Source organism: Pongo abelii, chromosome 4, assembly GCF_028885655.2.
Source record: "Pongo abelii isolate AG06213 chromosome 4, NHGRI_mPonAbe1-v2.0_pri, whole genome shotgun sequence".
NCBI lineage: Eukaryota > Metazoa > Chordata > Mammalia > Primates > Hominidae > Pongo > Pongo abelii.
The window spans coordinates 149,725,529-149,740,125 of record NC_071989.2 but is presented as its reverse complement, the minus strand read 5'-3'; the positions used below and the strand labels follow the sequence as shown (position 1 = coordinate 149,740,125).

Sequence of the window (14,597 nt, the reverse complement as noted above, 5' to 3'; positions counted from 1 at the left end):
TTATTTGAGCCAAGCTTTAGGATCGCAACCCAGGAACACAGATTCAAGTTGCCCTGGATACACACTGTGTGAGCAGCAGTTACAAGTGGATTTTTACTCCAGACTGGGCAACAGAGGGAGATCCCATCTCTGATAAGGGAAGTCTTTTAAATCTTAATTTTAATTGGAAGATAACAGCGATTGTAACTGGCCCAAGTAAATGACAGATAGTTACAGGAATGTTATTCAGGTCTTTTAACACCAAAGATCAGGTGTTCTCTGCTGCAGTTACCAATGATTCTTATCTTTTTAAAAATAATTTTTGATTCCTAAGTAGTAAAGGTGAAAGATCTCTTGTATGAACCTCCGTCATTTATAATTATTAAGTAACACTAAGAAAAAACAAAAATTTTTTTTTTTTTTTTTTGAGAGAGAAAGAGTCTCATTCTGTCTCCCAGACTAGGGTGCAGTGACACAATTATACCTCACTGCAGCCTCAAACCCCCGGACTTAAGCAATCCTCCTACCAGAGCTTCTTGAGTAGCTGGGACTACAGGTGTACACCACACATCTGGCTATTTTTTTTTCTTTTTGGTAGAGACAGAGTCGTGCTATGTCACCCAGGCTGGTCTCAAACTCCTGGTCTCAAGGGATCCTCCTGCCTCAGCCTCCTGAAGAGGTGGGATTACAGGCGTGAGCCACCATGCTAGCTAAAAGCAAGATCTTGATCTTTAACACTGACCTAAATTAAGGTTATTTTTTTCCCACATTAGAAAAAGAAAGAACCTTACAAATGTCACATAGTAGGAAAAAACCTAAGAAACGAGATGTACTCAATCCAAGACACAAATAGTTTGCCAAGAAGAGAAAGGTAAAGAAAAAGTAGGACATGCATTATTTTCCCCCACAAAATTAAGACTTCAGAACATTCTTTTGATATAAAAGAAAAACATTAGAATTATGTGATTCTCTGCAAAGGACTAAGAAAACTAAGCACTAATCAAAGATAATCTTTAATTTTCCTGTCAACCAATGAAAACAATACCCTTACCTGAACAAGGGAGTCTTCTACTTTACAAAATCACGAATCTTCCTGTACCAAAAGTGGTTCGCTTTTATAACAGCCGATCTGGCTGATGAGCCTGTCTGAATAGTTGGGCTGCGGGAAGATCAGATTACTCTTCCGCTTAGGCGGAAAGAAACTCACCTGAAGTTGCCTGGGGTCTCCTTTCTTTTCAAGTAAATCCTGAGTTATGAGAAGAGGCTCGCTTTTCTCATAGCTCTCCTGGTTGATAAGCCTGTCGGCATAGTTGGGCTGGGGGAAAATCAGATGACTCTTACGCGAGTCTGCAGTGAGTGAGACCTCGTGGGAATAGGTCTGCAGGAAAGCCCGAACCCCGTCCACGCCCACAAAGTGCGAGCCGGGCATGCTCGCCAAGCCACCTCCCGAAGCCTGCAGCCGGCGTGACTTGTGCCAGCGCTGCAGCCTGAGCGCCAGCAGCACGATGACGAAGGCCAGGAAGACGCAGGAGACCGCGGCCACCGCCACCACCAGGTACAATGTGAGGTCAGAGTTGTGAGAAACGTTGGAGGGCTCAAGGCTGCCCAGGTCGGCCAGGATTTCGGGGATGCTGTCCGCCACAGCTACGGTGAGCGTGACAGTGGTGGAGAGAGGGGGCTGGCCATGGTCCTGGACGGCCACCACGAGGCTCTGCTTGAGCGCGTCTCTGTCCAGCAGGGCCCGAGCCGTGCGCACCTCGCCAGTGTGCAGCCCCACCGCAAAGAGTCCTGGCTCGCTGGCCTTGAGCAGGCGGTAGGACAGCCAGGCGTTCTGGCCCGAGTCTCTGTCCACCGCCACTACCTTGGTCACCAGGTAGCCGGGCTCTGCGGAGCGGGGCGCCAGCTCCACGCCAGTAGAACCGTCTGTGGGGAGGGCGGGGTACAAGATCTCGGGCGCATTGTCGTTCTGGTCCCGCACAAACAGGCTCAACGACACGTTGCTGCTGAGTGGAGGATCCCCGCTGTCGCTGGCTGTCACCCACAGCTGTAGGTCTCTCAACTGCTCATAGTCGAAGGAGCGCAGGGCGTACAGAATCCCAGTGTCGGAGTTGATGGACACGTAGGAGGACAGGGGCGCCCCCTGGAGGGTGTCTTCTGCCAGTGAGTAGGAGACTTGGGCGTTCTGGTCCACGTCTGGGTCCAGTGCATTTACAGAGAAGATGGAGGCACCCCTGGGGTTGTTTTCAAGGACATAGACTGAGTAGGATGAGTGGGGGAAGGTAGGCGGGTTGTCGTTGGTGTCTGCCACATTTATAGAGATGATTGTTTCTGTAGACAGAGGTGGTGTTCCTTTGTCCGTGGCTGTCACAGTGATGTTGTACAAGGATACCTCTTCCCGGTCTAGAGCTGCCTTTGTCACTAATCGATAATAATTGCCAACTGATTTTTCCAATTCAAATGGGAGACTTCTCGGGATGGAACAGGTTACCAGGCCATTCAGGCCAGAGTCTCGATCGAACACTTGAAAAAGAGCGATTACTGTTCCCGGAGGTGCACTTTCAGCAATTGTTCTGCTTCCAGATGTAACAACCACTTCTGGTACATTATCATTGACATCCAAGATAGTTATTAAGACTTTCGCTCTGTCTCGAAGACCTGGCCGATCCCGGGCTTCAACACTCAGCTCATAAAAACTCGAGTCCTCATAGTCTAGATTTGCGGAAGTTGAAATTTCTCCAGTCAAAACATTCAAACAGAAAATTTGTGAGATCTTTTCTGTAATCTTCACAAAGGAATAAGTTACTTCCCCATGGACTCCTTCATCCTGGTCCGTGGCATTTACTGCCAACACTGGTGTGCCTACTGGCAGGTTTTCAGGAACACTTACACGGTAGACAGGCTGAGTAAACACTGGAGCATTGTCATTCGCATCTAGAACTGTTACCAGAATTTGGGCGACGCTTGAGCGGACAGGGTCGCCGCCATCCATGGCAGTAAGGACCAGGTGGTAAACGGCTTCTCCTTCCCGGTCCAGTGTGCCCTCCAGCACCAGCTCCGGGTACTTGGGCCCATGGGCTTCGCTTTGAACGTCCACTGAGAAGTGGCTATTACCACTGAGCTTAAAGCCCTGAAGGGAGTTCATTCCCACATCAGGGTCATAGACTTCCATTAGTGGAAAACGAGAGGATGGAGCTGCGTTTTCGAGAATTTTCACTTCCAATTCTTCCTTTAAGAATCGGGGTGTATTGTCATTAATGTCCACTATTTCCACGTCCACGGGATAAATATTCAGTTTATCCTCGACAAGGATGTTAAAACTCACCAGACACCGCGGGCTCTGAGCACAGAGCTCCTCGCGGTCTATCCTACCCGCGGTGACCAAGCTGCCGTTTCGCGGGTTCAGAGAGAAAAGCTGCATCCTACCTCTGGAGACGATGCGGACTCCGTGCTCCGCCAGCTCCCGGGGCTCCAGTCCCAGGTCCTTGACGATGTTGCCTACGAAGGAGCCTTTCTCCAGCTCCTCGGGAATAGAGTAGCGGATCTGCGCTGCCGCGGCCCCCCACAGTGTCCCCAGGAGCGCGAGGAGCAGGACCTGCTCGCTGCGCTGCGGATGCCTCTGTAGAGGCGCCATTACTGGCTTATTAGAGACTTCTCTGGGATTAAGAAGAGGAAGAGCAGGTCTGCATCACTTTTGCTCTTCTCAGAAATAGCGGTGAAGGTCCTTCAACAAGCAGAGACCAGATGCGAAGCGTTTCAGGTCAGAATTTCTGCACAGCTTTCCTGCTTTCCCGTCTGATTTGCTTTGTGGTTGGAGGATGTAACTTGAGTTTCCGTTGATTTGCTTGCCCAGGTTAGTGAACAGCGACGCTTAGAGTCCTAACTTAATACTGCATCGTTTTGTGAAACTATCACACAGAGAATTCTATTTCTGCTAAATCTGCAGAGATGACACTCAATATTTCCCTCCCCAAGATAATGAAGCATTTAGAAGAGTGCAAGAGATTATTTTGAATAATTTTAAATGTTCTCGGAAGTTTACCATTCATTTTTTATGTAAATATCTCTTAGGACCTTGGGGAACAGAAATAATATTACAATCTTCTGTAAATTTTGAATTATCATCACATTTCACCATCATTTACTCTAGTCCCATTTTCAGTAAGGGTACCAACAACCACAGACACATTTTTTTGAGACAAAGTCTCGCTCTGTCTCCCAGGCTAGAGTGCAGGGGCACAATTATAGCTCATTGCAGCGGCAACCTCCTGGGATCAAGGGATCCTCCCACCTCAGCCTCCCAAGTAGCTGGGACTACAGGCATATGCCACACAAACACGTTTTGAACCAATTCATTACAGTGCCCATTACAAGAGTTGCCATTTTAGATGCCATTATTTCTTTTGATTAGCATAGAAATTAAAAACTGCCGTGACATAGGCAACATCTGTGTATACTTTTAAAAACATGCAAAGGGAAGCAAAAATATTATATATAGCTTACATTAAGAATGTGTTAAGATATACATTATGTTTCATATATTTTAGGATTGACTGCATTAAAACTAAGTAAACCACTTAATTGTGCAGATTTGTGTCTAATTCTGGATAGATATGCCTGAAAATGACAGTGTGAGATAATACTGTATTTAAAATGTTTCAGATTATAGTGTATTAGGATTAACAAAAGTTTCAAGACTATCAAAAGGAGGCTTTCTATGAAAGAACAACTGCAACGCAGATATTATATAGGAAATTCTACAAAGAATTTCCTAGACACCCTACTCTACACCAGAAAATCAATAAAATAATGTAATCAGGGAATATTTAATCTGTATTCTTTTTATCTCTAAATCAATGAATCGAAACCCAATTATATTTATGGAAGGAAAGGTTTGAAGAAACTCACCTTTTGCAAATTGCCTGAATTAGAAGGCATTTCTGGATTGTCATTACTTTCAAACCAAGGCGCTTCATCACATAGAAGATCTTGTGGTGCAGAATTTTCAGCCTTTATATTGAGAAATTTAAACTCGGTGTTTGAGGAATGTGAGGCAGCACACAGATTGTAGGAATAAGGCAAAGTCCTTTCGCTGTAGGTGGGGAGAACTCCAGGTACAGTCTTGGAGCAGAGACCAGGCTGAAAGTAGCCCTCAGTGGCGGGTCTGGAGGAGCGTCGCAGGCGCAGGGAGATTGCCAGAATCACCGCGAGGAGGAAAAGCACTGAGATCAAGGCCAACGCCACTACTAGGTGAAACTGTAGCTCCTCCTGAGGGTCAGAGGGAGTGGGGCGGTCGCTAAGGTCAGGTTGTATCTCTTGCAAGCTATCTGCGAAGATTAGGTGCAGCGTGACGGTGGCTGAAAGAGGCGGCTGTCCTCCATCACGCACAGTGACCAGCAGGCGCTGGCGGGCGGCCTCCCTGTCGCCCAAAGTACGCGCCGTGCGCACCTCACCCGTGCGCAGCCCCAGGCTGAACAGCCTGGGCTCGCTACCCTGCAGAATGTGGTAGGACAGCCAGGCGTTGTATCCCGAGTCTGCGTCCACCGCCACCACCTTGGTCACCAGGTAGCCAGGCTCTGCAGCGCGCGGCACCATATCGAAGAGCGCGGAGCCGTCGGGCCCCAGAGCTGGGTACAGCACCCGCGGTGAATTGTCGTTGCGGTCGTCCACTAACACGCACAGGCTCACGTTGGCGCTGAGCGTAGGCGAGCCCTGGTCGCGGGCCTGCAGAGTGAGCTCGAAGGCGCGCAGCTGCTCGTGGTCGAAGGCTCGCTGCGCGAACACCACCCCGCTCTGCGCGCTCACGGACACATAGGACGACAGCTCCCGAGGCTCCAGGTCACTGGCCACGATATAGTAGGAGACAAGGCCATTAGGTCCCAAGTCGGGATCCGAGGCGCTGACATGCGCAATGGAGGCTCCAGGCGGATTGTTCTCAGCTACATGCACCGTGTAGGAGGCCTGGTGGAAAACCGGAACGTTGTCGTTGACGTCAAGGATGTGCAGAGTGATGGTCTTGCTGGAGGAGAGCGGTGGATTGCCTTTGTCGGTAGCTGTGATCGTCACATTGTATTCTGGGATCTGCTCCCGGTCCAGGGCTCCATCTGTCACCAACCTGTATGTGTTTTTGGTATCTTGAACGATTTTAAAGGGGAACTTTCCTTTTAGTTGGCATAGGATTTCTCCATTAAATCCAGAATCTAGATCATGTGTTTTGATCAGGGCAATAGCAGTTCCCAGCTCAGCATCTTCTTGTATATGTTGGGATTCAGAAGCCAGGGTTATCTCCGGGGCATTGTCATTTTCATCTGAAATATCAATCTGTACTTTACAATATGCAGTGTGATGTCCACCATCCTTTGCTTCCACACCAATTGTGTAGCTATCTCTCTCTTCAAAGTCCAGTTCTCCAATAGTGGTGAGTTCCCCCGTTTTACTGTCCAGCTTGAACAGTTGTCTCACTTCCTTACCAATATTGATGAAGGCATAGATGATTTCGGCATTGATGCCCTCATCCATGTCAATGGCCATCACTTTTAATACCGAGGAGCCAGCGGGCAGGTTCTCTGCAACATTGACCCTGTACATGTCCTGAGTAAATACTGGGGGGTTATCATTTGCGTCTGCGACAATTACCCTGATCTGGGTGGTACAGTTTCTGGAGGGCTGGCCCCCATCCACAGCTGTGAGGACCAGGTGGTGATGTGGCTGCTCTTCCCTGTCCAGGGGTGCTTTCAGTACTAGCTCTGGGTACCTACTGCCATCCAGGTTCTCCTTCTGAATCAAAGAGAAGTGCGGATCAGGGCTGAGGTAGTACTGCTGCAGCGAATTGACACCTACATCAGGATCTTGCGCAGATTCCAGGGCAAATGTGGCTCCAGTGAGCGCCAGTTCGCTGATTTCCAGTTCAGTGATATTTTGGCTAAAGGTCGGTGGGTTGTCGTTAATATCCTGGATCAGCACAGTTACATGAAAAAAGTTTAAAGGCTTTTCGGCAACCATTTCAAATTCCAGAATACACGACGACTTCTTGCCACAAATCTCCTCTCGGTCTATACGGTCGCTCACAAGTAAGTTCCCATTTTCGGGGCTCACGGTAAAAAATTTCTTCTCTGCAATAACCCGCAGGTTCCGAGTAGGTAAATCCCCCACGCCAAACCCCAGGTCCTTGACGAGGTTCCCTACCAGCGAGCCCCTGTCCAGCTCCTCGGGAATAGCGTAGCGGATCGGTTCGGAGAGCGCCTGGCCTAACAAAGAGAGCAGGAAGAGAAATAGCATTCGCCTCCGCCCTGCTGGGCCCCTCCATCCGGGGCTATTTCCCATCCCGCTCTGTGCGCCTTTGCCTTTCTAAATCCGAGGACAAGAGATCTTTAAATAATCCCAAGAGTTCTCTGAGCAGAACAAACTGTTTGCTTTGTCTTGGTGCTTGGGTTCTCTAATGGGTGTCTCCGCTGCAGGAAGCCGGATAGAGAGTGCACTTTTCTTCCGAGTTGGCTGCGGCGGGAGGAGCCAATATTTTGCACAGCATTAGCCAAGAGCGGCACCCGGCGCCTCTGCTGCAGAACTGCAGTAGTGGTGACTAAATCAGCTCCAAATAAAGAGCCAGTTAGGAGAAAAATCGGCAGTGTACTGATAGTGATACTTTCTTCCCATTTTAAAAGGACTTTTAAAAAACATTAAATATATTTACTATGTCTTTAGTCTGTTATTTCTTTTAATTTGAGCTTTAACCATCCAAATGAAGTACCTTTTACTTGTCAAAGGGCAGAGATAATCTTGCTCAATCCCGTCATGTTTTTAGTTTCCATTTTCATAAAATGGCCATAATAATATCTTCTTTGCTTACTCTAGTAGAAATGAAGGCCAAATAAAATAATACATAGAAAATCATACAAATGAAAGCTATTTTTGGTGATGGCAGAAGACGTAGTATAAAGAGGCTTGAAATATCAGCTTCACGTGTATTCTTATTGCATTCTATTTCCTTTTCTTCTAACTTCTAAAAGTTATAATCTCATAGCTTTTAGTTTTATTCTATGTTTCACTTTCTTCTCTTTTATCTTTATTATCTCCCCCCAAAAGAGGTTACGGGTAATGAGGAAATGATTGACCTTATAAAATAGAAGTATAGTAAGAAGCAAGAGGGTCTCTTTTCCTTTGTTTCCAAGTGTCTACTTTTAATTAAATAAGCATGATTGAAAACTTTTTTTTTCTATAGAGGTGGGGTCTCATTATGTTGCCCAGGCTGGGCTTGAACACCTGACTTTAAGCAATCCTCCCACCTCAGCGTCCCAAAGTGCTGGGATTATAGTCATGAACCACCCTGGCCCAAATGAGAAACTTTTACAAAGGATGTTTTTTCATACTACATCACAATTGTCCTGAACTGTACTGTTTCTTCTCAAGTAGCCTAACAATGATGCGTTATTAGGATTGGGGAGTGAATTGTAAGTCCTTATAATTATATTATTTAATTATATAAGTAATCTTCCTGTCCACTTTTCCTTGGCCCTCAGTTAACCATCTGATCATCCCAACTTTTGTTATTTACACTTTTCCCTGGTCAATAACATGCCATTTTCCATGTTTCTGACAGGTGTCTTACAGTTTTAATTCCATTTCCAAACCAGAAAATCTTCCTAAAGAAATTATCTTTAGCCTACATAATGTATTGTTACTCTAAAACTAGGCAAGTGTGCAGCAACAAGCAATGAGTTCCACACTGAATTCACCTTATAGTGGAAAAGCATTACAGCATCTTAAACTACTCACGGTATCCAGAATTCTAGACAGCCACTCATTGTCACCTTTATACAAACATCAAAAATATAACTGACTCAAGACTTTGCTCCAAAAGCAAGTGCCTTCCAACACAATGCCAAGTGCTCATTGTATGAATACTTCAATTAGTATGAAAAATTATTCTTCAGAACACATATAAAACTAAAGATTCAGATATTTAAAAGTATATGGTATATATAGTACATACATTCAGAATGTATGGATCAAGCATTTTATAAAGTCTGTTAGTAGTTTATAGAGGGTTTAAAGATATTTTTCCATTGCACAAAAAATTTAACTCAGAGGAAATGTACCCAAATCTGTAACCTTTACTTTTTTCCCAAACACCCTACTCTAAGAAGCTTATAACATTTTCTTTAAAATAATAATGGAAAAGCAAGTTTTCACATAGGAGTGAATGATGTCGACACCTATTGTATAGATTCTCTTATTACTCTTTGGCTGCATTCACTATTCGGTGAGTTTGTACATTTTACCTTTTGGTCAGAATGTCCGTGTGTGTGTGTATGTGTGTTTGTGTGTGCATATGTGTGTATATATATGTGTGTGTATATGTATATAGATATAGATATACTTGAATGCTCTTTAACAATGTTTAAAAAATAAAAATCAAGTGGTCTTAGGTTCTTTAATGTGTCAATTAACCTTTCATGTGGTTGAGTAATGTAGCTTAATATCCCATTTGTAATATTTTATTACCTTTTCCCCTTATTTAGTCATTATTTGAAGCTGATGCTTAAGGTGCTTAAGGTGTTAAAAGTACAAAATTGGAAGGATTAAGAATATTTTAATAAGAAGCATCTGAAAATCATCTTCAGCAAATCAGATGCAGAAGGGAAATCTAGTAGTTCTTTCATTACATAACACACCCTCCTGGAATTTGAGGCACATAGACCAGTATTTCATTAAGACAAATCTATTAGTTTAAGATGAGCACATACATTAGATATGAAATTTAAAATTTTGAACCATCCTTAAGTTGAATTCTTTTTTTTTCAAATACAACCTTAGACTCAAGTAATAAAGAAGAATTGCATCTACACTTAAAGAAACGCTAACATTTCAGTAGGTATTGATTCTAATAAGTAAAGGGTTTATCTATAACAGAAGATGCCAGGTGTGTGACATATTTACATTTATTGAATGCAGCAGTATGTAACTCTTTGGAAGCTTAATGTCACAGAACGAAGCCCAACTTTGAGGTTCATTTACACGATTTCTTCTCTCAACAAGCCCACATATCCAATAACTACATGGCTTAACACAAACTTTCCAGACTTTAGAATGCTACATGTTATCATCAATATAAATTGAATCTACTTTTCTGATATTTATTTATTTATTTATTTTGAGACGGAGTCTCACTCTGTCTCCCAGGCTGGAGTGCAGTGGCACGATCTTGGCTCACTGCAAGCTCCACCTCCCGGGTTCACGCCATTCTCCTGCCTCAGCCTTCTGAGTAGCTGGGACTACAGGCGCCTGCCACCAGGCCCTGTACTAATTTTTTGTATTTTTAGTAGAGACCGGGGTTTCACCGTGTTGGCCAGAATGGTCTCGATCTCCTGACCTCGTGATCCGCCCGCCTCGGCCTCCCAAAGTGCTGGGATTACAGGCGTGAGCCACGGCGCCCGGCCTCTTTTCTGATATTTATGACCCAGAAGTTCTCTGTACCTTTCCACTGATCTACGTAAATACTGTAAATTATTTCCTTAAACAAATTTCAGGTAGACTAAAATATCAGTCCTACACATTATCTTTTCCAAAACACATTCACTAATGGTGTCTAGGCAGACACTCGAAAGAGAACAATATATCTAACAATTTGAATTAATAAAACATCTTTTCTGTTAATAGAACTGCAGTTCCAATATAACAAAATATTTGGGTAAAATGATTATATTTAACCACTTTCCTTTAAGGTATTTGTTTCACTTAAGTCTACAGATATCAGCTAGACTTCCCAAAACAGAATTTGAAAACAAATGGAGAAAGCATGAATTACAAAAGAAAAATTAATCTCCAATAGAGCAAATAATGTTCCACTATTTACATAACTAGCTGATTTTGAATATGACAGAAACATGAAAAAGGAAACAAATGAAAATGTTCAGGTCATCCTTATCGAAAGAGAAAACTAACCTGAACTCGTCGTTCTTCTTTGTTTGCATCTACCTTATCAGATATCAGAAGAGGCTCGCTTTTCTCACAGCTCTCTTCACTAAGGAGCGTGTCTGCATAGTTGGGCTGGGGAAAGATCAGGTGACTCTTCCTCGAGTCCGCGGTGAGGGAGACCTCGTGGGAATAGGTCTGCAGGAAAGCCCGAACCCCATCCACGCCCACAAAGTGCGAGGCGGGCACACCCACCAACCTGCTGCCTTCAGTCTGAAGCAGGCGTGACTTGTGCCAGCGTCTCAGTCTGAGCACCAGCAGCACGATGACAAACGCCAGGAAGACGCAGGAGACTGCAGCCACTGCCACCACAAGATAGAGTGTGAGGTCCAAATCCTCAGGGTCAATGGGGGTCTTGATACTGCCTAGGTCCGCCAGGATGTCAGGGATCCTGTCGGCCACGGCAACGGTGACCGTGACGGTGGCTGACAGAGGGGGCTGGCCATGGTCTTCGACGGCCACCACGAAGCTCTGCTTGAGCGCGTCTCTGTCCAGCAGGGCCCGCGCTGTGCGGACCTCGCCCGTGTGCAGCCCAACCACAAAGAGTCCCGGCTCGCTGGCCTTAAGCAGGCGGTAGGACAGCCAAGCGTTCTGGCCTGAATCTTTGTCCACCGCTACCACCTTGGTCACCAGGTAGCCAGGTTCTGCGGAGCGAGGCGCCAGCTCCACGCCGGTGGAACCGTCTGTAGGGAGGGCGGGGTACAGGATCTCGGGCGCATTGTCGTTCTGGTCCAGCACAAACAGGCTCAGCGACACGTTGCTGCTAAGTGGAGGGTTCCCACTGTCGCTGGCTGTCACCCACAACTGTAGGTCTCTCAACTGCTCATAGTCGAAGGATCTCAGCGCATACAGGACACCGGTGTCAGAGTTAATGGAGACATAGGAGGACAAGGGCGCCCCCTGAAATGTGTCTTCAGCCAGGGAGTAGGTGACTCGAGCGTTGTCGCCGCTGTCGGGGTCATGGGCTGTCACAGAGAAGATAGAGACACCTCTGGGGTTGTTTTCTGGGAGGGAGGTGGAGTAGGAGGCTTGAGGGAAATTGGGTGGGTTGTCATTGACGTCTGCTACTTTCAAGGGTATGTGGCTTTCTGTAGAGAGGGGCGGGGTTCCATGGTCAATGACGGTTAAAGTGATATTATAATCTGAAGTCTCTTCTCTGTCCAGGTCTCTAGTTGTTAATAGGTGATAGTAATTATCAACTGACTTCTCCAATTTAAAAGGCAAGTTCCTAGGAATAGAGCATGCAATCTCACCATTTTCTCCAGAATCACCATCATGTACGCTAAACAGCGCGATTACAGCTCCGGGAAGACAGTCTTCAGAGAGCGAACTGGTCAGAGAGGTGAGGATCACTTCGGGGGCATTGTCATTCACGTCCTGTACTGTGACCACCACCTTAGCGCTGGCAACAAGAGCGCCTCCATCCTGAGCTACCACTTCCATGAGGTAGAATCTGGATTCTTCATAGTCCAGTGATTGTAGAGTTGAGATTTCCCCCAGGTTGGAATCAAGTTGGAAAGTCTCCGAAATTTTGTCTTCTTCATTGCGAAAAGAGTAGGTCAATTTCCCGTTTATTCCCTCATCTGGATCCGTGGCGGTTAGCGTGAGCAGCCGAGTGCCCACAGGTATGTTCTCTGGAACACTCACGCTGTACTCAGATTGGGTGAACAGGGGCGCATTGTCGTTTGCGTCGAGGACTGTAACACGGATGTGCGTGGTGCCGGAGAGTACCGGGTCTCCGCCATCTAAAGCTGTGAGGAGGAGGTCGTGAACGGTCTCTTTCTCGCGGTCTAGGGGCTGTTCCAACACCAGCTCCGGATACTTTTGTCCATCAGTTCCGCTTACCACGTCCAGAGAGAAGTGCAGATTGGAGCTGAGCTGGTAACTCCGGAGGGAGTTCACACCCACATCTGCATCCCGCGCGAAGGGAAGCACTAACCGGGTCCCTGCAGCCGCATTTTCATTAACTTTTACTTTTAACTCTTCATCCCGGAAACGCGGGAAGTTATCATTAATATCGATTATTTCTACTTCTACTCCATAAATCTTCATTTTGTTCTCAACCAAGATGTTAAAGTTCACCACACACAGCGGGCTCTGAGCGCAGAGCTCCTCCCGGTCTATCCTGCCCGCGGTGACCAAGCTGCCGCTTCGCGGGTTCAGGGCAAAAAGCTGCGTCCTACCTCTGGAGACGATGCGGACTCCGCGCTCCGCCAGCTCCTGGGGCTCCAGCCCGAGGTCCTTGGCTATGTCGCCGACGAAGGAGCCTTTGTCCAGCTCCTCCGGCATCGAGTAGCGGATCTGCCCAGATCCTGGCTCGCACAGCGTCCCCAGGAGCATAAAGGGCAGCAGCAGCTCTCCGCAGCCCCAGCCCCTAGGTGGACTCGCCATTGCCTTCTCTCTGCCCAATTTTCTCTTAGTTCTGGTTCAGCGTGCTGTTTCCTTATTTATCTAAAGCCGATGGGTACATATTCCCTGACGAAAATGGGCGTGGAGGGTTGGGTTTTCCTAGGAGCTTGTCTGTTCTGTGTGTTTAGTATGGAGGGAGCAGAGTCGGGTCGCCTCTGCGGCAGCTTCTTTCCCAATTTGGTCAACAGCGACGCTCAGAGTCCTAACCAGTGACTGCACCACATTCCATTTTTATTTCTCCTAAGTTTTAGTTATAATTTTATTTCTAATAATGTTGCCATATCCTTAATGTTTAACTGTGAAACATTGTTTATGACCGTTAATTCAGCTTTAATTCTGAATAGCAAGACTTCCACAATCCCTGAGATCAATATGATTATTAGATTCCAATACCTTACAAAAATTTTATTTAATGCGTCATTGGGGGAGCCTATGTCCTTTATTTATCTCTTATCTATATTTAGTCCATTAAATTAGGACATTCAAATTCTTACCTTTGTAGGATTCAAGATTTCATCTCTTTATTAGGATACATTTAGGAAAACGTGCTTATTTGCACATAAGAATACCAAGGAAACAAACCCAGTTCTCCATGCACCTTTCCAAACAGGCCTACTGATTTATGTAAGTTATATTAGCTGTCATATGCAGAAGAAATAAAGATCTTTGTTACTTGTGAGGACTTTGAGAAAGTCTCTCCACTATCTCAGACAGCGTTTGAGTTGGGTTAACTATGCATTTTTATGTTTTTCTATTACCATGTTCAAATATTTGTAGTTCCAGTGACAACCAGTATAGTAACTGTGGAGGATGGGGTTTTATTTCATCATCCATGCAGGAAAGCATGACCAGATACTTGTCGAGCAGTACTGAGTGGCCTTTCTATGTTGAGACAGATATTTACTGCTATCATCTTTATATGACAACAGAAATAGAAAAACCTCTTGATTGAAAAAAAGGACATTTCAGAAAGTCATTTCATTTAATAACACTTTCATATAAAACTAAGAAAATAAAAATTCTATATAATTGGGAAATTCAAAAGCAAAGTTTTAAGTAATATTTTGTAGAAAATGATGTGAACATAGGTTGTAAGATTTTTCTCAATGTGTAATTTTTCTCAAGAGCAATTTGTTAAAATGCATATTAGAGAATGATTTCTCACATTTGTTAAATGCACTCTTTCTAGCAGACACCTCAGACCTCAAACATTGCCTGTCCTTTAGAAATACATTTGTGAT

The 14,597-nt window shown here is 45.4% G+C and overlaps 3 protein-coding genes across 3 annotated transcripts in view; all 3 read right to left on the bottom strand.

Annotated features, from left to right (window-relative positions):
• PCDHGC5 (protocadherin gamma subfamily C, 5) overlaps nt 1-14,597 on the bottom strand; it is a 173,642-nt gene that overhangs the window by 134,775 nt on the left and 24,270 nt on the right. The gene's annotated exons all lie outside the window — the stretch shown is intronic.
• Nucleotides 4,792-7,489, bottom strand: PCDHGB3 (protocadherin gamma subfamily B, 3). The gene has a single exon (XM_054555993.2). It carries the CDS (start codon nt 7,297-7,299, stop codon nt 4,855-4,857), a length of 2,445 nt encoding a protein of 814 aa, XP_054411968.2. The 5' UTR covers nt 7,300-7,489; the 3' UTR covers nt 4,792-4,854.
• Nucleotides 9,899-14,331, bottom strand: LOC100454534 (protocadherin gamma-A5). The gene has a single exon (XM_002816002.5). It carries the CDS (start codon nt 13,336-13,338, stop codon nt 10,897-10,899), a length of 2,442 nt encoding a protein of 813 aa, XP_002816048.1. The 5' UTR covers nt 13,339-14,331; the 3' UTR covers nt 9,899-10,896.

Bases quoted from the DNA above. Each gene is read 5' to 3' on its own strand.
- PCDHGB3 (XM_054555993.2), bottom strand. From the start codon at position 7,299: ATGGGAAATAGCCCCGGATGGAGGGGCCCAGCAGGGCGGAGGCGAATG.
- LOC100454534 (XM_002816002.5), bottom strand. From the start codon at position 13,338: ATGGCGAGTCCACCTAGGGGCTGGGGCTGCGGAGAGCTGCTGCTGCCC.